Here is a 22,132-nt window from a genome sequence, read left to right as displayed (position 1 = left end):
TACAATTAGGAAGATATATAGCATCAGAATGCGAAGGTCTGGGCAGCGTGGTGAAACGCGGGCTCTCCAGAGCCCCAGCTATGTTTCCCATTATGTAACCCTGGTCATGGGCAGACAGCCAGACTCCAAATGAAAAAGAGACTCTGGCTTGGCACCGTTTCTATTTTCCTATCCTCATTCGGGGTCAGCGCAGTGTCATACAGCTGCAGAGAAAGCTCCGGGGATTAAACCTGGGAAAGACTCCAAGACCAGGACCTGGGTTCAAGTACCAGCTGAAAGCAATAAACCAACTGCCACAGCTGGGCTGAGTTTAGACGTTCTCAAAGTCCCCCAGCTCTCTCCCATATGAAGAAGAAGCGATTGTGAACATGGTGAGCGAGGCCTTGGGACACGCAGCCCCGGCCCAAAGCTCCGGCCGAGTCCTGCCAAGCTGCCTCGCTGGCCCCGAGCCCAGCCCGGCATCCTGGCCCCGGATGAGCTGCACTTTGATGCAAGCTCTGGGCTCTGAGTGGGCTGCCAGGTGGGTATGAGGCCTGTTTTTTCCAGAAGCTTTAGCACGTTCATGGCATCCCTGCAGGGCGCTGCTGTGCTTCAGGGGATTTCTACATCCCTTTTCTGCGCCCACACCATCACAAGGGGCAAGGAAAGTGGTTTGAGAGTATCCAAACAGCTTCTCTGTTGGCAGTGGTGGAATCTCACAGCATGTCTCAGAGGCAGGAGCATGTGTGACACGGCACAGGCTCCTCACTCAGTTCTGCAACTTGGCATCTGCACTTGCTCCTCACGTGCTCTCCCTGCTCCTGAGCTCACCCTGCCCATAAACCTTGGCTTACTCCACCACGCCTGCTGCTCTGACCCATGTTTTACTTCTAAACTTCTTTGAAGCTGCTCCTATCTAAACCCCTGCACTCGGTGGCTCTACCTGGTTCCTGAAGAGCCCCAGGGCAGCCAGCAGGCTTGTGTCAATAGAGAGCTGAAACACTAACCCAGTGCTCTCCTTTTCCTTTCCTATCCCCAGGGCAAACATTGCAAATCCCAGGTCATGCCCAAGAGCAGAGCTGGTTCCCTGCTGTTCGTCACTACCTGCATCTCCACGGAAGCTCAAACACTGCTGTCCCAGAGTCCTGGACTGTGGAACCACCAACACCCATCCATACAAGAGGTCTGGGCTGGAAGAGCAGCATGGCTAAGGCAGATTCTCCATGTGAGCCAAAGAGCACCGCGGTGGAGGAGCTGGGAGCCAACGCAGGGCAGGTGGGATGGGATGGGCACAGTGGGACAAGAGGGGCTGCTCAGCCACCCTCCATGGAGAGGCCAAGCAAGACAGAGACCCTCATTCCTCCACTGAGCACATCAGGATCTTGTGGAGTAGAGCCCCCAGCCTACACCCACCGCTCCCCCAAGAGCCCTGGGGTGGGCTGCCACCACCTGCTCCGTCACGCCAGGGGGACACGGCCCCGCGCCCCGCAGGAGGGGGAGCAGCTCATCCTGGGGCAGGCGCCGAGCGCTGGCTGTGTGAGCCCGATCAGAAATTCCATCTCGAGGCTGCCCGTGGCCAAGGGCTCGGCGGCTCCCTGCGCAGGCAGCGCGAGGGGAAGGGGGGGATTGGTGCAGCCGCGTTCACGTGACGGATCCCAGTTTGAGTTCCTGCCCAAAGATGGGCAGCAGTTCACATGAGCAGGCAGCGGTCCCACACCGAGCAGCCGACAAACAGAAAACAGACTCCATCTCCACAAAATGAGGCCCAGAACTTCCTGTGTGAGATTTCCATTTCCTCAGCCAAATGAAAAAGAACTGGAGTAAGAGGCAATAAACCAGGAGAGCAGGACTGGACCTGACGCACGGAGCGGGGACCCATTAATGGTTAAGCCACTTTGCTGGATTACTCTTAATGCGCCTTCCCATCACCCTGGGTTCTGGCTCCTTTGGATTAACAGTAAGACGTGATTTCAGGCTCTGGATCCGGAGTACCGGAGGCAGATGGAAAATCCTGCGGGAAAGCAGCTACGGAGCATGCTCAGATGCTGTTTCGCATACTCCATACTTGGCCCCTTCGCTCAATTTTCTGTCCAAAAATATGCAAATTGCCTAGTCCGCATTATGGACGAATGGGCTGAAATTGGCCAGTTTAGAAATTTAACCCTTTTGTGCATTGCAGGGTAGGGACAAGCGGTTTCTGAAGCAGAGGGGAGGTGACTTTTGGAGCTCCAGAACAGGCAAGCTGCTCCAGGCTAGCCCAGCCCAACCAAGGTTGGCCTGACTCAGTCAAAAAAAAAAGGTAACAAAATGCTTATGCTGGAAATGGAGTTCCCTCTGGTCCAGAGGAAGGCCCTGCCTGTCCAGCTGGCTGAGCCAGCGGAACACCTAAAGGAGGGATATCCCAACAAAACCAGATGCACATCCTAAGCAGACAGTAAAAATCCACCTCATAAGCCATCTTCTAACACATGGAAACAAAGGGCAGCCACCAGGCACCCTCCAGCACCACTCACACACCAGTGAAGAAGTCACTGTGTCACCAAGGGGGACAAATTCCCAACATTTCCTGGGCAGTGGGCCTTGCCTGGGTGCTCAGGTCATGGTGCCACAGCCAGCAGTAAAGCATGAGCAAGGGGGAGGGGTGGCATGAGGAGCTCAGGGAGGGAGCAAAAACCAGAGGGTGCACGTACTGTTTGGGGAGCTCAAGAGACGTTGGAGGAGGATTCCAGGTGTCCGGGTGGCCAAGCATCCAGTCCGACCAGACCTTCACACTGGGGAGCAGCTCCTTCAGGTCCTGGGGCAAGGCAGAGACCTTGATGTCGTCCTCCTGCTCCATCTCTTGTGGCTGAACTGCAAATACAAGACGTGAAAGCTGAGGCAGCTCACCACAGCCAGGCTCAGGCAGGGACTGGGAAAGTATGACACAGATCCCAACATCCCAGCCTTGGACGCACAAGGGAACAGCCACAACCCACAGCAAGCACAAAGACAGATCTGTTCTCCCTACATGGACTGGCCTAGAAGGCAAGCCAGGGTGTTTGTGATCCCTTTATTGAGGGCAGCAGGGTGCCACTGCACCAATCAGAGAGATAGGATACCCAGGTCCCAGTTTTGGGAAGTTTCCCAGTTGCTGGCAGAAAGCATGGCCTGAGTCCATCCCTTTCTTCCAAATATTTCTCTCTGCACACATCAAGGGCTTTCCTGCAGCTCATCCAGCTATAACCTGGGCAGAGCTTGAGATGCTAGGGGATGATCCTAATGCCCCAACAGAGGGGAAGGGATGTGCAAACCAGCAGAGAATGAAGGCCTGACCCCCACCAGGCTGCCTCGTGGGCTCCTGCATGGGTCCTGCTGCTACGCCCTTACCTGGCACACATTCCCTCAGCAGGCTGGTGCACCTCCTCACCAGGAGTGCAAACATGGAGAGCCCCAGGGCCGTGGCCTGTTCCTGGATGACGGAGCGGCAGTCCTCAGAGATGCACTCTAGGAGACAGAGAGGGTTTGGGTCAGATGTTCCATCCGGTTCCACCTTCACAGCCTCCACGAGGGGCAGGGGTGAGCGATTCCCTAACTCACACCCATCCCAGACATAATTGCTCCATGTAGGGGGGAGAAAAGGTGGTGAGTAGCTGCTCTGGAGTAGAAAGAGGCTGCAGCCACCCTGCCCACACCATGCCCAAGCCCATGGCGTGTGCTGAGCCAGCCAGGACCATGATGGCACTCAGGGCTCCCAGCACAGAAGCTGCTGCTCCAGGCTGATGCCCTCCCCTGAGGAGGGGGGTATGTTTAAGTGTTAAAAGGGTAATTAACTGCATGTTTGATCTCTCTCCCTGCTGGAGTTTCAACCTCAGCAGCTGAGGAGGGGGTTCCTCCCATTAGCTCCACAGTCACACAACAGCTTGTCAAGAGAGCTTAATTGGAACTGTTACTCAAGGAGATGCCACATGACCACAGCTCTTCCAAACAGAGCCGGCTCGGAGTGAGAGCAAATCCCCCCAGCACATCCACCCAGCCAGAAACCACTTCTGAGGCTGCTGAGAGCAGCGGGGAGCTGGCTCAAGGGAACTGCCTGGAGCCGGGCATGAGTTAGGCTGGGGAGTGCTGCGGGACATGCCAGCCTGCCCAGAGCTCCCTGAAGGGGTTTAAGGGCAGCCTTTGCCTTCCCAACTCCCTCTACTCCACCCTACATCCTCCCAAGATGTGGGGGAGTGGCTGGCTGGGGAGAACCCACACACTTAGGGGGTTCCTATCCACCCACGCCATTTACTCTGTGCAGGATGCTCCTCGCTGGCTTTCTGCAGGATCAGAGCTTTCAGCCTGAGAACAGCTGCCCCAAGGCAGGCAGAGGAGTTTTACAAACTCACAGGTACTGACTCTGAATCGGTGAGTGAAGCCCCAGGGCTGGCATGGGGAGGGAGAGCCCCCCGAGCCCCCCAGCACCTCTAACAGAAACATCAGCACCAGCTGCACGTCAGCATGGAGGTGTTGGGAGCTGAACTGCCCAGATGTGGCAGAGCAGGGATTTTGAGCAAAGGGCAAGAGGATTAGAGCAAGACACTGACACCCCATTTAAGCTGTGGCTAGCAAAACACCTGAGGTGCACAGAACAAACAGTGGGGTTTTAAGGACAGATCATTTCAGAGCAGTGGGGTGGGAGGTTAAAAACAACCAAAAAAAGACTAGAACGCACCAAGAAAACACATGAAAAATAAGGAGGAACATCTGTCGGCTTGATTGACAGTTCTTACAGCTGTCAATGAGTTCAGCACCCAGCATGGAGACCACTGAGGGCACCAAAAGCACCTGGTACCTGAATGAGGGTGCTCTGCTCCCGGAGCCAGGGCTGAGCCGGTGCCACAGAGCAATGGTAGGAAGTGCCGTACTGCAGGGGCTGTCAGCTTTTGGAAGAAACATAAAACTAAAGATGTGACCACTCTGGGACAGTAAATCTCTTTCATGAAGCCTTTCCCACAATTAAGAGTGTTAGTCCCAGGACTCTGGCCACAGTCCAGTCCAAGAAATTACACTCGTCTTCCCCGCGCTCCCTCCTCCCGCACTCGGGCGAGATGCTGCACTGTCTTCACTTCTTGTCCTAAATGGACACATAACAAGACCACGGTGGTCCAGCTGCCACACCTGAGTCTGACAAGTCCCCTGGGCAGTGAAAATCTTCAGGCATTTCAACAAGGACCCCCACACTTTGAGTGGGCAACCCCCACGACTCCAGGCACTGCGCTCAAGCCAGACTCACAGTGACCCCCAAACTGAGCTGGTGCAAAAGCTGCATCCTGATCCCCCCCAAAACAGGCAAAGCTTAAAGGTGTTTGTGATGGCAAAGGTGATGAGCATCCCATATTTCCGGCTGTATTTCAGAGACTGGCTGCAAAAGCCAGACCAATGTTCTGTGGTGGCTGTGGCCAGGCTTGGTCCCAGCCCTTCCCACTGCCACCAGCAGGCTAAAAGTTCCCCACACAACATTTAACAACCAAAATACAGGAAAAAGTTTCTTGCACTTGAGCTGTGGCAGGTACAGCTGTCCATCAAACATCCTGTGTTGCTGCAGACACAAACCATGTGCCCACCAGGTCATAAAGGCACGGTGCTCTGATGTACCCCAACGATACTCAGTGCCCTGGCACAGCCTGCAAAGCTGCCCACTGTGCAGGTAAGAGCAGCAGGACACCCACATTTAAGGGCTGTTGTGACACAGTTCCAGCTCAGCTACCATGGGTGTTGTCAGCTCATCATTAAACTCATAAAATGCACAAACCTCCCCCAGTCCTCAAAGTTCATTCACTGGATGAGCTCATCGGCCTCATTCCCAGGAGGCTCCCCCAGCAGGGAAGGACAAACATCCAGGTGGGTGCTTGTTCAAGACCCCTGAACATGCACCAGCAAAGGTTCTTAAGAGCTTAATTGTAGGACAAAAGGGGAAAACACCATAAATCAGGAGAAACTTTCTCTCTGTGCCTTTTCACCACCTTCCTCGGGAAGCTGGGAGCTTTGGCTTGCCCCGAGCTGGGAGCCAGTGGCCAGGGCTAACAGAGGCTGTGGGGACAAACCCCAGGCCACCCCCGCCACAGGAGACAAGGTGAGGGTACAATCAAAGGGCAAAGCACTTGGAGTGTTTAAACAGAAACTTGCAGAGTGTTTTGAGTGATGGGCAATAAGGAAACCAACTCTCTGCACCCGCAGCGTGCAGTGTCTGAGCCTACCCTGGCACTAAGAGGAAAATACTTTGCAGAAAATATGCTGAAATGAGGGTTGGAGCAACAAATCTCTGCAGCCCACAGGGCATCATTACTTCTGAGCTGAGCAATGGTCTGTGCTGCTGGTAATGCACATTAAGACACAAATTTATTGGAAAAGAGATGTTTTTGGAGGATGGAGCGACACTTAGGTCATTTCTGTCCCTGCGGTTGCACCGCATTAGTAAAAATGGAGATACCAGCTGCCACAGAGCAGGGAGAGAGATCCTGACTGCCCAAATCAGGGCAAACCTTGTTTCCCCAGATCTGTTTCCCCAGATCCACAGTGGGTGCAGGACAAGCAGAATGACTGTCAGGTCCACAGGCAAACCTGCATCCTATCCCTGCAGGCTGTCACCAAAAGCTCGGTGACAGAGACTTAAAGTGGCATCAGTGGCACCCCAACAGCTAAAGCTGCCACAGATCTACTCCACTTCCTCCCCTGAAACCCCAAATGGGGCTGTAATCAGATAACCCTCCCAATTCACACCCAGCCACGCTGCGCAGCTAGGGCACACTGTGGAGGTGTCAGACAACTGTGGAAAGGAATCACACACAAAAGAAGGTGCCACAAGGTCACAAGCTCTGAGCTGGCTGGAGCTGTGGCTCCTCTGTGCCACCAGCAGCCACGGCAGTGACACTCCACAGGAAATCATCCAGCACCACCAACCACAACACATTCCCTCTCCACCTTTCTCCCCTTGAAACCCGGCAAACGTCCCTGTTAATGCCAGCCCTGGATAAACAGCTCCTGTCACGTCACCTCTCAGCTCTTGCCTGTGCAGCCACCCCTGTGAGCACGATCACGCAGCTCAGCGGGCTCACAAATGTCACCTCTCAGCTGTACCACTGCCTTCAAAGGTGCTGCGTGGGTGGAGAGGCAGGTGGGCAAAGCTGGCACCGCTACCTCAATAACTGCTTGTTAAACCACAACCTAAGGTCAGGAGCCTGCAGCACTCGCAGCCAAGACTGACTCAAAGTAAATTCACACCCTCGTCTGTGTTGCTGTACCAACACATAGCCCGTGGAGCAATGCTGCAGCCACAGCAGGGAGCTGAGCTGGCCTGAAAAGCCTCCTTTTGGGAGCTTCCTTAGGCTAGAGTTGTTTCGTGACCACCTGTAGCCCCACATCAACATCAGCAAAACTCAGGTCCGTGGAATGCTGCATGGGGCTAGAAAGGAGCAGCCAGAGCATTTTAAAGCAGAAGTGTCATCAAACACTTTGAAATGACTGATTTGCACTGCCCCACACTTCATAGGCTGAATTTGCCTCAAAGATCTGTCTTTCTGCACCAGAAAAATAAGTGAGAGCCCTGCAGACCCCTGCAAGCCCCTGTGAAGGTCAGGGCCCTGGAGGTCAGACTGGCAGCAGGACATGAGCTGTGACAGTTCTGAGCACCCTGCTGGACACTTGCCACTTGTCAGCCCCTTTTTCCAGCTGGCTCACACTTTGCTGAAGTTTCCATGCCGGGTGCCTGCCTTAGCCTGAATTCTCCTGGAAATCTTCAGCCAAAACAGCTTGGCCACTTGTGAGAATGAGGCTAGGAAACAAGATAGTGGCTTACCCCTGTTTGTAAAAAACCACTTAAAACCTTTTCCTTGAGCTAATCTAGCAACTGCAAATCCTGGAACAAGGATCTGAGATTTTGCTGCAGAATAACCTTTTTAACAGAGAGTTTTCCTGCCCTACTAGAAATCTGTCAATTCTTGGCCAAGCTATAAACATCTGAAAGACAGCAGTTTTTCCACATTCAACAGGAATCCGTTTCAACAGTTAAAACCTGCTAAGATTTCACCTCCCTGAGCATGCTCCATCTTCCTACCTCCCTTCACCTAACCTGTGTTACAGGCAGCAGAGCTCCCATGCAGCACGTGGGGACCTCTGTAAAAATGTCCTTGTCCGACTGACTGCTGCTTGCTGCGAGCTGGAGTTTGGACCCAGGCTCCTCCAACTGGTGCCCAGGCTATCTGCTCTGAAGCAGGGCCCAAAGGCCAGAGAGGGAGAGGGATGGGATGGAAAAAATGGGAGCTGATGAGCATCAGGCTGCGAGCACAGAGCAAAAGCAACTGGGAACCAGGGACGGGCAGTTTTTCTGAAGATCAAGAAAAGTGGCTGAGCTGCAGAGGAGTCCTCCTGTTTCTTTACACTTAGGAAAGAGGGTTTTTTTTCCAGCTGAGGACTGGGCTGCACAGAGAGCGCTGTTTTCCTATCAGGAGGCAGTTTCCTGCAGGGATTGCAGGGAGCTGGGTGGATCAGCAGCTGCAGCGCCCTCTGCAAGCACCTACCTGGGCTCTGCTCCCACCCAGCCTGCAGCAGAGCCCGACCCAGGACTTCTGCAGCCATCAATCTACCTGTTGCACAGGGGAGAGGGTGAGAGATGGAGAGAAAGGGGACTTTTGTAGCGGGGAGAAATTCGTGTTTCTCTGAGAACGTTATATTCATGGAAAACATAAACCAACTGTCGTCAAAGTCGTCTGAGCTCAGGAAATGGAGCGGCCGGGAGAAGGCTGCCATGTGGCCGGATGTTATGTATTTCTAATTAGTGCTATACATCTTTCAGCAGCGAGTGTCCTTTTGCTGGGAAACACAACGCGCTGCCCTTGTTATTGTAACTGTCAGAGAGTGCTTAAACAGATAATCTCCAGGAAAAGTGATAAACACATCCCCTCTCCCACTAGGGTGTGCAAAACAGCAGTGCCAAACCTTTATTAGGGCAACACAACCAGCCACGGGAAATGGGAATGGGAAAAGAGCAAGGGGCAGCCGCCTACGAGGAGAGGGATTTGCTGGAGGAAGCTTCTCGTGGCTGCTCGAGTGCCATGTGCTGAAGGAAATCCTGTGAGGGACAATCGGGGCACAGCGAGCACAGAACACGTGGGCTGCTCACAGGGATGGGGCAGGGGCTGGGAGTGAGGGCTCCCAGCTGTTCTGCTCCGAGAGTGCCCCCAGTTTAGGTGGAAAGGAGCCACAGCAACCCCTGAGCTCACAAGCAAGCAGAGGACATGCTCCTCCATCCATCCATCCCAGCTAACAAAACACAAGGAATGCTGAACCTTCCACAGTTAAAACAATCCCAGCCAACAAGTCTCAAAGGAGACCAGATTCCTTTGAGTCAAGCAACCAGACTGCTCCAGCCAAGGGTCAGGAGGGCTCCAGGGGGACAATTTCCATGCTGGCCTCTCTGTCCTCACCTGAGCGGTGGCTCCATGCCGGGAAGCACAGAGCAGTGCTGGCAGCAGGTGATCCCAGTGCTGGCAGAGCAGCAGGGATGTGCTTTGCTCCCAGGGAACAACAGCTGAATCCACCTTTCCTGGTGACAGGCTGAAGGACTGTATGGGAAGGCACTCAAAAGAACGAACAGTTCTATGGACACAATCCCAAGGATGACATAACGGGCTGGCCAGGGGACACAGGAGCTGCAGGAGCTCGGTGAGCGCAGGGCTGGGGGCGAAGGCACCCGGCTGATGTGTCAGCACATCAAGTGTGGAGGCACAGACAACTGATTCACCAGCTGGCTGCTGCCCTGAGGGCAAAAGACCCGGGCTGGTCACCTCGGAGCTGACACCACCTGAAGGCAATTCCTTTGCTCCCTCAGCCCTCAGACACAGCTTTCCCAGTGAGTCACTCCCCGCCAGACGCAGCCCTGGCAGGGCTACAGGGCAGCCCCCCGGGGTGGGGCTGTCTGCAGGAAATGGGTGAGGAGAGCCCTGCTGCCGGCCCTGCCTGGTGGAGACCGCACACAACCACGGGAATATAAAGCAGCAAAGCCAGGGGGACGCTCAGAGCTGTGGGGCATTTCCCCGACACCCCCTCGCAGGGAACCTGTGACTCACTGGCACTCCCAGCTCTGGGAACTGTCGAGTCACAAACGCACTCATCTGCCCCTGAGAGAGCCTGGGAACCTGGAGGCACTGCTCAGCCCTGGCTAATACCCTGGGAACCATGGGCAGCTTTCCTGGAAGGATGCTCCCTGACTCTGAGCAAACAGGATGGCAGTCCCAGTCCACCCAGCACTGTGGCCGAGCTGAACATCCCCACCTGCAGCACACAGGGCTGAACCCCTTCCAAAGCAACCTTTGGATTTTAGTAATAACCTGGATGCCCCCAATCCACCTCCCTGTACTGATGGCAGGAAGGTCCTGGGAGGGTCCCAGTCACAGCAGCAGCAGCAGCACCGGGGAACTCGCTGCACGTGTTCCCAGAGCAGCTGGGGCCGCCCAGGAGCCAGCAGCTCCCTCTGCAACCCTGACTTGTCCGAGGGAGGGAAGGAGGGAGGCCTAGGAGGTGAGGAATGCCGGGGGCCTGGGGAGGATGGAGCAGCTCTCCCTGTGGAAGCCATTAGATATTCAACACTTCATTTGTTTCCAGCCGTCCTGGACTGCAGTGCTGGGCTCTAGGACGGGAGGCTCTTCTCTGACGTAACCAGGAAGCAGCTGCAAAATTAAGGAATCCCTCATGACATCATAAAAAGGGTCGATGGTTTACAGGGGAAGGTATAAAAATTAATGACATATTCCCACCCGAAGCAGCGAGCCTGCCCAGGAGCCACAGGGGAAGCCATGCTCTGCCCGACGTGAAGGGGCTGCCTGCCCCAGACAGCTCAGTGGTGCCAGCTCCCTTTGGCTGCTCCAGGAGCTTGTCTCTGGCTCTGATTGTCCCTAAGCCCAGGCAGGGCTGGATCCTTGCACCTGGGGTGCGATAACCAGCTCAGTATATCCTTCCTGACCCTGATGAACAAAGCTTTAGGGAATGACTTTAGGGACAGCTTTCTTGTGTACTCGGGGCTGGCCAGGAGTCAGCAACAAAAAACATCATCGTGAAGTGACTATTAATAATAATAACTTAATAAGAAGTTGTTAATTTCCACGGGGAAAGCAGACACGTGCACAGAATGTCCCCAACAGCCCAATTTCTGCAGGTCTGGAAGACCAACAGGACCTGCAAGAGGAGGCAATGGCAGTGGCACAAAGTCCCTCCCCACCACACAACCCGGGCTAGGTCAGAAAGAATGACATTAGCCTTGAGGACAAGCACAAAGCCATTTCCACTTGAAAAGGGAAAAGGATAGTGGTTTAAAATTAACGACAGCCTTTTCCAGGAAATATCAGTGGAAAGAAGCAGCCATTTTTAGAAATGTTATTCTCAGAAATTTCCTGAAAAGACCCATCAGTCAAAACACAGATTGAAGCCATTTCCACTTGCACTAAGCAGCACTTCGCAGCTCTCCCTACACGCTTGGGGTGCTTGACCCAGCTGGCAAGGCCAGCATCCTGCTCTGCCCCCCTGACCCCGCTGAGGCTGTGGGAGTCAGTCTGGGATGTGGAACAGCCCATACAGAGTCAGAAACACTCCCCCTGCCTGGGGAGGCACATACATCCCAGTTGTCACTAGTCACATTTGCACTGAGACATGCCCCTCCCTGGCCATCACAGCTGGGGAAAAGGCACCCCCAGGCTCCATCCATGGTGGCAAACCTGGAGGATTGCCAGAGAAACTCTCATTTCTCAGCACTGCCCTCACCGGAGCCGCTCCGAGCACAGGAGCTGACGCTGGCACTCGTGACACAGGCACAGCAAAGTCTTCACTGCAGATCCCCAGAGCCACAGGTTCTGCTGCCAACAACTGACAGCATCGTGAATTTGACCCGTCTGGCAGCTGAAAGGCTGGCAAATCCAAATGGATGTAACTCCTGGCTGGCTCATAAGGAAGCGTGGCCCTTCAAGCTGGCACGCTGGCTCATCAGCATATCTATAGCTCCAGACCAGCCTGGCACCAGCTGTCTCTTCCTGTGGAGGGAATATTTGCCATAAAAAGCACAAGCAGGATGGGACTGAAGATGCTGCAAAGGCAAAAAGGCCCGAAGGCGAGCAGGGCATTCAGATGAAACTGGGAATGCTGCATGAAAGAAGAAAAGTCATGGATGATAGAAATGGAAAAGGGTTTTAGGGGCACTGCAATGATGCAGAATGATAAAAGATAACCCCTAATGCCTATCCTCTGTCTACAAGGATCTGTCAGCCCTCTTTGAAGATGCCAGAGCTATGAACCTCACCAAAAGAGACAGTGAGGAGCTGGGGAGCCCGGCTGGGTTACACAGCAGCATGGCAAGAGCTACCAGCATCCCCCGAGGAGCTGCGTGTGCCCAGCCCTAACTGTGTCCGATGTTATTTACAACGGGGAGGAGGTGTGAACAGGGCTCCCCAAGAGATTTCCTCCAGCCCCGAGGGAAGTTTTACCAGGACAAACAACAGCAGCAAATAACGGGCAGCATTTTGCACCTCCCCAAACCCTTGCTGGGGGTGGGCACGTCCTTGGCAGCAAAATGTGAGCAGACAGCCTGGAACTGGATTCTTTGGGTGCAAACCCGGGTGAGCACTTTGAGCCTGCAGTAAAAGCTCATGAGAGCAAATGCCAGCAGACAGGAGCATTCAGAGAAAGGAGCCTTTGATGGGGCAGGAACAGCAAAGTGTGGAGCTTCCGTTCCAGCACATTCCCTGCCTCCTTTGCTGCTCATCTTCTTACGGCTTCCTGAGGGCTCAGTGTGTCGGTTTGCAAAGAAAATGCCAAAACATGAAGTGAAATCCGTGCTCTTGGGAAGGAGGAAATCCCAGGGTCTTCATCAAATGCTTGCAAGCCCGAACTGCCTCCCCACCTCCCACTCCAGCCCTGCTTGGTCCCTCCAGCCTCCCTGACTGGTGGCAGTGGCACCCCCAGTCCAAGGACACCCCACCAAGAGGGGCACAGCCCAGCCACTCTGCCTGCAGTGATGCTTACCTAACACTTTCCATTAGAAGACCTTGGTTTCAGTTCCTAAGAACTTTGCCAAACTTTAACCATTTAGGCTGCAATCCTTCATGCCAAAAGCTTTCCTCGAGCTAAATTTATTGGGAAAATTTCAACTACAAAGGTTCAGCCATTTGCCAGAATGAGGTTAGGGAAAATATATTGTTCTTCTCAAGTTAAAAATTCTTTGACTGTTTCAGCAAAATCCCTAGCACCTTCACACTTGGAGCAGGAACCAGAAGTTTGGCAGGGGACAGCAGAGGGGTCTGGGTGTGCCTTCTGCCACCTCCATCCTGCTTTGCCAAGGTGGGGGCCTACAGAAATCCAGGTGCTCACTCTCAGACAGCTCTCTCATGCCACTCCAACCAAAGCAGCAGCTGGTTCATTTGCTTGGAAGAATAAAGCCAGGTGAGGCACTGGAGAGGGAAAGGCAGGTGGAAAAGGGGGCTGAAGCAGCACAAGTGAGGCACAGCATAGCAGCCCCTTCTCCAGCCCCCTCACTGCTCTGCTGGCACTGTCAATGGCTGCTCTTCCCAGAGGATCCCAGCCCCACACATCCAGCATTCCTTGCATGGCAGAGGCTCGTGTGGTGCATCCAGATTTACGTGCCAGCCGAGGATCCCAGATGAGGTCAGCCTGGTTCCATGGGGGAGCTCGCTTTTCTGAAAACTATGGAAATTACGCACGCAAAAAACTCTCAGGACCCCAGACTTGGAGGCATCTCTGCAGCTTCAAGTCAACTCCATCACACTTACTCACCATAAAGCCGTCCTAACGACACATTGCTTTTTCTGCCCTCAAGGTACCGTTTTCAGTCAACACAGAAAATTAACAGGCAGCAGAGACCCTCCTGCAGAGTGTTCTGATGTGCTGAAATGTGCACGTGTTCAGTGAGGCTGAGGGCTGCAGGACCAGGTCATGGTTTGGGGGATTAAGATGGAGAACTTGATTCCATTCTTTGCCTTGGTCCTGAACTTTCAGGGGGATCCAGAAGTCCCCTTAATTCCTCCCAACACATGTGGTCAGCTATTTTTGTGTCCCTCACTTGTTGGCTGGCTGGTGACACGGAAGGGATGGAATTTGCAGACACCGGGCAACTCTGCTTTGAGTAGGATCAAAGGCAACTCCCAAAGGATTTTTTTAGGAGAACTCCAACTCCTGCAGCTCAAGGTGGGCAGTCAAGGGACTAGAAAATCCTTTACGCTCAGTTCCCCATCAGTACTTGTTAGAGGTACCAGGAAAAAAGGCACCCAAACCCAAAATGCTTTGAGCACAAACCAGTGAGTTTACACTATCCGATTATTTGGACCTGAATCTTGTAGCTCTTCCTACACTCCATGTGGCACCGAGCACAGCGATAACACTTAATCAGTGACTTCTCTGGAAAACTCCCATGAGAACGGAAAGGAATTTTACAACTAAAAGGACAACAGGAAAATTGAGCCTGGGATCTCTCTGCCATATCATCACCTTGTCTATCACAGGAGGTTTTATCTGCCTTACACCACACCTCAAGTGCCACTGGGCACAGCCTTCGAGGCTCGCTCTGCTTGGAAACAACCCCTCAAAATGCTCCTTGTGAGGATACAGCCAGATTCACCCACCAGACCTCTCGTGGTGAATGGGGGCTGTGGTCTTCTGTGGAAATCTGGCAAGAATTCAGCTCCAAGCGGTGCCACGCAAAGGGAGGTTCTCAGGTGTCGAGCGAGCGATTCTCTGCGAGAAGGGCCGTGACCACAGGCACAAACCAACAGCACGCAGAGAAACCATTCCAGGAAGTTTAACATCCGAGCCCCCCTGTTAGAAAATACGATCTCAGTGCTCCAACAACTCACATGGAGCCGGAGCCTCGGGTCCCAACGCACGTGAGGGCTCGCACTGGCGATGGAGCCCCCGCCACGGCACTCAGGAACTAAAGAGCCTGAACCCTCCACATTCATTAACAAGCGTAAGACATCACACTTTTATGCCAAATTCCTCTTTTCCCCCGTGATTTGAGATAGGATTGGCACGACCACGATACTCCCTGCAGCTACCGTTGCTGCAGCATTCCCAGCACGGCCATACAGAGGGAAAGGCTGTGCTGGTGGGTGGTGGGCTCACCCTGGGGTGCCCCAGCACCCCTTTTGTTTGCTGCTGTGTCTCCTGGCAGGAGGACATGAGGGAGCTGCGAGCTCCAGCGCCGTTTCCTGCAGAGATTTGAAAACTTGTTGCAGTTCCAAAGTGAGCTTCGATTTCACTGTGACCAGCAGCTCGGAGACTCATAGTTACTATACAGCCGAATAAAATATTTTTTCATAAATTTAACGCCAGCATGTCTGTGTTTGGAAACTTTGAAAATCCATGTTGTATGGTTTACTGCACTGGAAAAGGTGCCAACAGAGTTTCAAAGGAAGGGAAGTGTATAACTGTTTCCTTTCAAATGCATTTTCCAATGGGATCCATTGAGGGAAAAGGCTGGAACTAACTAAAACATTATTAAAAACTGTTATGAAAAGAGACAGAGAGATGGAAAAAGATAGACAAAAACTCCAATACACAGCCGAAAGGGAGGGAGGGAGACAGGCGGCAAGAAAGGGGATATGGGCAGAAAGACACTTTGGGTGGGGAAAATGGGGCGAGACGGGGAGTTTTAACTGGCAGTCGCCCTTCGTGGTTTCATAGTGTTGCAGATCAATTGATCAGGATTTCAAGTGCTGCTGGCCCGGTGGCACAAGGCGAACCACAGAGTTGGCTGCAAGCGCAGCCCTTGCGAACTGCTGACCTTCAGTTTTCAAACCAAAAATATTCCTTGGGAAACGGTTACACCAGGTCCCAGCCCCGAGGCTGCCAAGCAAAAAGCAAGCACTACGGACCTGAAGGAACGCCCCGAGTAACTTACACCAAAGCAACAACCAGGGCTAGTAGCCTGAAGTAACTCCCTGGTGTGATTCAACCGGCAGTAACCGCGCGTGACATGTGTGCAGAGGGGCTTGGCTCTTCCGTCCTCCCGGAGCGGGGAGTTCTCCAATCACCCTCCATCGGGATGAGCGTCGGCCCTCAAGCCGCTCCCGCTCCGTTGGCCACGCTCAAGCTACTCCAACCAAGCCTATAAATACCAAAGCCATCGGGTCCATATAGTGCAGTCGCAGCCTGATTCCAAAACCACCGCTCCGGCTCCAGGTGCAGCCCTGGGTTTGCTGCCCCGCGAGCGAAGGGGGAGCCAAAAGGGGCTGAGAACACACGTTTTGTCAAGGACTTCAGTGCCCTGGCCATCAGGAGGCTGCCAGGGTCGGGGCTGGATCTCTGTTGTTCTGCCAGGCTTCAAAGAGCCAGGCCGGGGGTGGGCAGAGCTCGTGGTGCGCCTGCAGAGCTCCAGGCCTGTGGTTCCACGGGGTGTAGTAACCCTGGGCTGTAGCACACATGTCGAGGGATGAGGGGAAAAAAATAAACAGACAGACAAAAGAATGAGGATGCTCTGCCAATTCCAATTGTGCAGCTTTTATTTTAAATGCTTATCAAGCTGAGAAAGAGCAGAGTTCTTGGAAAACAAGGTTTCCTTTCTTCCCATGCCAGTGTCAAACACCCTCAAGGACGGGTACAGCACAGGCGCTCGCTGCCGGCCGCCCTCTCCGCAGCCGCCATCCCGTCCCGTCCCGCCCGCCTTGGGAAGGGTTTCCAGCTCACAGCCCTGGTGTTTCTGGTAAAAAGATCTCTCTGTGATTTTTTTTTTTAAAAAAAAATATATATATATAATTTTTTTTTATTAATCTCCAATCTGGCTGGGTTCAAATTATGGCCAATTACCCACCAACACTTCTCGCTAATAAAATAAATTTTTACGGGCCCTAATTACTGCTTTCGCTGAACTGCTCTACAGGAAGCAGAGAGGCTGTGGCTCTCCAGACAGCAGCAGACAGGAAAGCTACGAGGAACCCGCGAGTGAACGGAGAGCGGCTCGGAGGAGACGGAGGGGGAGCGCGGCGCGCCGCGTGTGCCATGCGCACGGCGCCGGCCCGGCCGTCAGGTCCCCGTCAGCCGCTGCACCCACCGCCTGTGACGCAAGGCTGCTGCTGGGGACAGGAGTGACGGCCGCAGCGCCACGCTGGGATCCGCGGACGCGAGCCGGAGGGGAAACTGTGTTTGGAAAGGGCTGCGTCCATCACACATGACGGAGAGGCAGAGCCGCCTCCCATCGCGCCCCGAGCAGCGGCCGCGGCACACGGGACCCCCGCAACCAGCGCGGAGGGGAGGCGGCTTCGCAGCCCGGCGCCCACCTTTGGTTCTCTCTGTTGCAATCGCAGTTAATTGAAGGAGACACAAATAGCAGAGAGGTAGAAAATCCCTCTGAGAACGCGAAGCATCCAGCCTGCTCCCAGCTACACACAAACACACACGCTCCTGCCGGGCCAGCGCAGCGCGGCCCCAAAGCGGTTCCCAAGCGTGACAAATGAGCAGAACCCGCGGGGTGACTGCAGCCCACAGCCCGTCCTGCCTGAACCCCGCTGCTCCGGGGGAAGCAGAGCCGCTGTTCTCCGTCAGGGAACACTCCTCCGTGGCAGGAAAGCCGTGGCAAAACCACCGGCTGCTGGAGCCCTTCGGAGTGCGGCTGCCACGCAGGTATCCCGGCTCAGCTGGGGAAACGCGGCTCTGCGAGATTGATTAATTTTTTTTTTTTTTTCCCCTTTCTTAACCAGGATTACACTAATTTCCAAGGCCTAATGGAATCCAGCTGCGATGGGAAGGCAATGCTGCAGTTGTACAAAGACCTTTACACATTGGTGCAAACTTGTACAATGCTCAGCACACACACACACACACGCACACACAAAGCCCTATAAAAAGGATGCACTGCAGCGGGATATTTTTAGTCTTGACAATACAGCCCTAAAAATACAACTTTGCTAATACATCACTACAGAAATATTCCCAGTGTCCATTCAGGAACGGTTTAAAACATTTATTTTTGTTTCCTTTTGCAATGGTCAGAGAGGAGGGAGAAAATAGAAACTCATTGATAAGAGGAAACAAGAGAGACATGAAAAATTGAAAACTACCTAAAAGCTCATGGAGAGGTTTATTTTATTAGTTCTTAATAAATATCTTGCAGATTTCCTCAGGAAATACACCAGATCACATGTAAAATAGTTTGGTACTGATGTCAACTGTGTCAGCATATGAAATCTATTAGGGTGAAGCCACAGCAGGGTGATCAGCGTGCTGAAAAACTGCACGGCACTGAGGCGAGGGGGGGTGGGGGGAATCTCACGGCCCTTCCAAATTCTTCGAGAGGTAAAAAAGTCAGCCAAGACGCAGAGAGAGAGAAAAAAAGATCCCACATCCTGCTTTGCGCTGCCAGCAATGTGAAGTGCCCAGAGATTAATTCTATGTCTGGCCTGGAAATGTGACTTTAAAGCATTGGAGGGAGCAGGGAGGAGGAGGAGGAGAGAGGAACGAGAAGGCCAGGAGAACTGGGACTGGCACCGTGCCACCGACCCCCCTCCCGTCCTTCCCGAGCCGTGTTTCAACGTAGACAGCAGTAAACCCCAGCAGACGGCAGCTCCCGGGGCTGCCAGGGCCTCGCACCAGCTGGGGCGCGTCTCCCGCTCCCCGTGCAGATGGGCCTGGGAGCATCACTTCCGCTGCGCCTGCTTTTATAAAGCCACCCGGGCCCATGTGGCCGCCTTTGGCCGCTCTCCGCCACGGCCCCGCGCTCGCTTGGGGCCCCCCGGGCGGGACGAGCTCCGATCCCAGCACCAGGCACGAGGGTTGTCAGCCCTTGGCTCCTCAGGCTGAAGGGTTTATGCTGTTCCCAACCCGCCTTTGGCAGCCGGAGCCTCCTTCTCCATCCCCGTGCCATTACCCGGAGAGCAGGCGCTGCTTACGCAAGACGCTCCTGCTCCGCTCCCGGGGCCGGTGGAGAAGCACCGGCAGTTCACTGAGCCAGGGTCAAGGGGCCAGATGATCCCAGGAGGGATGGGAGAAGCTCCACAGCCAAACCCATCCCCATAGTGTATCTCCTTCCCATCCCACAGCGACACACTCCTGTCTGCCTCTCTGGGGTGGGACCTGAGAGCCTCAGGGGCAGACATATCACTTGTGCCCTCTGTGTGTCACCTAGGAGCCAGCTCTAAGGCCACCACAGCCATCACCAGCCACACCGACCAGCATTAAAAATGACCGTTCCATTAGAGAAAGGCCATGTGCCTTCAGGGCTGTCACTCAGCCAGGGTTAAACTGTCCTGTTCAGTGAAGGTGGAGTGAGCATCACACAGCCAGGGTGACACCTGAAGGTCACACCTTCCTCCTGACTGTCACTTAGCTCAGGCAGAGCCTGCTCTGTGCTGCCAAGAACCTGCTGCACGGCACAGGCAACCTAATTAGGGAAAATAAAAGATCTCCACACCTAAACCTGTGGGGGGTCACCTCCTCATTCCAGACCACTCAAGAGTAGAAACACAGCCCTGGCTATGCTGCCGCTCCTGATCTCAACATTACGGCAAGAAGAGATCCCAAGGAGCCCCCCCAGCACCAGGCACAGGATTCCCAGAGGGGTTGCAGCCTGTGAAAAGACGAAGGCAGGATGGAGCTGGCAGGGGATGAGCCCGTGGGGCAGCCCCTGGGAAGGAACTACCCTCACCGAGCTGGCAGGCTGCACCCAAACCTGCACAGGGCACGGGGTGGGCAGCCCTCCCTGCCTACACCTGGCAGGTTATAAAACAGCCCCGCAAGCTCAATCAGGAGTTTTACAACTTCACAAAGCAGCATAATTAGCCTAATTATACAGTGTTCTCTCAGAGAATTAAACAGAAATACAGTAATTGACTTGGTGCTGCTTAAAAGCATGAGGAAATCAAAGGTGCAAGGCACATTAAAGAATCAGAAATATCTCTTCAAAAGCGAGAGGATTTCCTGTCACGCTGCAAACATCTAAAGCTTCACCAAAGCTGCTGCACCTGGTGCACCTCACTCTGACTCCCTGGCACCCCTCTTTCTCCACCACCAAAGCTGGGGAGATGCAGAGACCCAGGACAGCAGCCTCAGCACCTCCTTTCTTGTTTTACAGCTGGACAGACGGACACAGCGTGCCACTGCTCCATTTCCTGCCTTTCATTTTACACAGCAACGCTGCTTCTTCGTCCAAACAGTGGGTTGGATTCAGCGTTTGCAGAGCTGGCCGTGCCTTGGAACCACAGCAAAGCCTCTCCAACCTCACCTCACCTGTCACTGGCTCTGTCCTGATTTGCTGCTTGGGCTGCTGAAGCTTGGCTCTGAAGCAGACTCAGGCTTTGTGTTTACAAATCATTTCCCCTCTATTTGTTGCCCTGAAATGAGATCCCGGTATCACCCCGTGGAACAGCTTCAAGGGCAGATGTAAGGATGTGCTTGTGTGACAGGCAGACCAGGCAGAAGCCCCCAGCAAGCCCATCCAACACTGCTCGATGGGGTATTTGCTGCACTTGAGCTGGAGGGCAGGAGTGGAGAGTCTGACACACCAGCAAACACTCAATTTTTCTGGAAACCTTTCCCTTCCCTGCCACAAAGCCCTGCTCAATCTTTTGCCTCCCAAGCCAATGTCTAGATTTCAGAAACCTGAACTGCCAGTGGAAATTCCCTGCAGCGCGTTGATTATTGCATCTCCTGCTGGCACTTGTGGCAAGGGGAAAAAAAAGTCACATGGCTTTCTGGACACACGTTTCACTGAGGAGTCTTGCATCAGAGGGCAGAAGCCAGCAGCCAGGAAAATAACTCCAATTACGGTAAATAAATCCCCAAATATGTGACAATCTGCCTTTTAAACAGGAACTGAGGGGAATAAGCAAAGGAAGACTTTGGTCTAAACATTGCTGCCACCAGCCTCAAGAGCCCGAGAGCAAGACTCTGAAGACACGTCTGGGCCAGAATTATTTTACCTGAACTTTACTGATGTGTCTCAAGTCCGAGACAGTTTCCTTCCCTGAAGGGAAAGGCGCCGCCAGTTCCCAGCAACTGTGCCAACCTCCAACACTCCCAGTGGCTCAGAGGAGAAACCCTGGAGGGTCAGCTGCCATCTCTGGACACGTACATGTCCCTTAGGAGGCTCAGCACAGGAAGTTGTGTGGCTCCTGAGATGAGCAATGCAGGTATCCCTCCCTGCACCACTTCAACCCTTCCTCCTGCTCACACATCTCAAGGTCTGGGCTGTGTCTGGACACAGGAAGTAGCAGATATCACTAAACAACAGGTTAAGTGTAAAAGCCCTTTGCCAAGGCAGTGACATCACAGAAACAGCTTGCTCAGGAGCCTCAGTGCAAGGCAGGCAGCAAGGGGAAGGATGGACACCAGAATCGTCCAGCCCTCCTCTGGGTTTCCTCTCCTCATTACCACTCAAACGCAAAGCAAATATAAGCAACAATGTGAAAGGAGGGGAAAGATAAATTAAAACATCCAGTTCCTCCGAACTTAAGGCCTTGGGAAGTGTTATATCTTAACACCACCTCGCTAAAGACAGCACTGCCCAGTCTCACAGGGGAAGTCACGCAGCGACTGCCAGGTGCAGCTGGAGATCTCAGTGCACACACCTCAGTCCGCAATTGCTGTACAACCACCAAAGCCCCAGCACCCAGAGAAAGCCAGATGTCAAACTGCTCAACTCCAGCCTCCCCGCATCAAGTGGGCTTTGCACTACAAACCAAGTCCCCCAGGCAGGTGGAGGGACCTCAGGCTCTGCTCTCAACGAAGCACAGGGCTGCAGATGCTCAGCATCCCCACAACACAGCCCTGCAATGTGACAGCTTCATCAGCCTCCTGGTTGTTTAGCCCAAAGGTGTCACAGCCCACAGCTGAAGTGTGTATTTACCACACAAATAAGAGAGAAAAGGATTCAGTTCTGGTCCCCAGACAGGGAAAGATTGAGTTGCTTCTGCTGCTATCTACAGCCTGAGGTTTATTAAGCTTTCTTTTGTGCCTAATTTTAAAACTCCACCAAACCAAGGCAGCTACCCACAGCACTGCTTTATTTTTAAACTCGGGCAAATGCACTGGACTGTCTTGCATTCGACTCCCTACATCTTTTGTCAGTTCCAACATGCAAGATGTGGTTAGAGCTTCATGAGAAGACATCAAGATGAGGCCGCAGGTGATCAGAAGGTGCTTCCTCTGA

General features: G+C 53.6%; 1 protein-coding gene across 3 annotated transcripts in view; it reads right to left on the bottom strand.

Annotated features, from left to right (window-relative positions):
- SMG6 (SMG6 nonsense mediated mRNA decay factor) overlaps window positions 1-22,132 on the bottom strand; it is a 108,440-nt gene that overhangs the window by 51,492 nt on the left and 34,816 nt on the right. For all 3 annotated transcript variants that reach the window (XM_048324780.1, XM_048324782.1, XM_048324783.1), the window contains exons 11-12: window positions 3,346-3,462; window positions 2,670-2,829 (exon numbers count right to left, since the gene is read on the bottom strand). In XM_048324780.1, coding sequence (XP_048180737.1) covers window positions 2,670-2,829; window positions 3,346-3,462 — 277 coding nt within the window. The remainder of the gene's footprint in view (window positions 1-2,669; window positions 2,830-3,345; window positions 3,463-22,132) is intronic.

This window comes from Corvus hawaiiensis, chromosome 20 (assembly GCF_020740725.1).
Source record: "Corvus hawaiiensis isolate bCorHaw1 chromosome 20, bCorHaw1.pri.cur, whole genome shotgun sequence".
NCBI classification, from domain to species: Eukaryota; Metazoa; Chordata; class Aves; order Passeriformes; family Corvidae; genus Corvus; species Corvus hawaiiensis.
The sequence above is the reverse complement of the archived record's forward strand: the minus strand, read 5'-3'. Positions and strand labels throughout refer to the sequence as shown.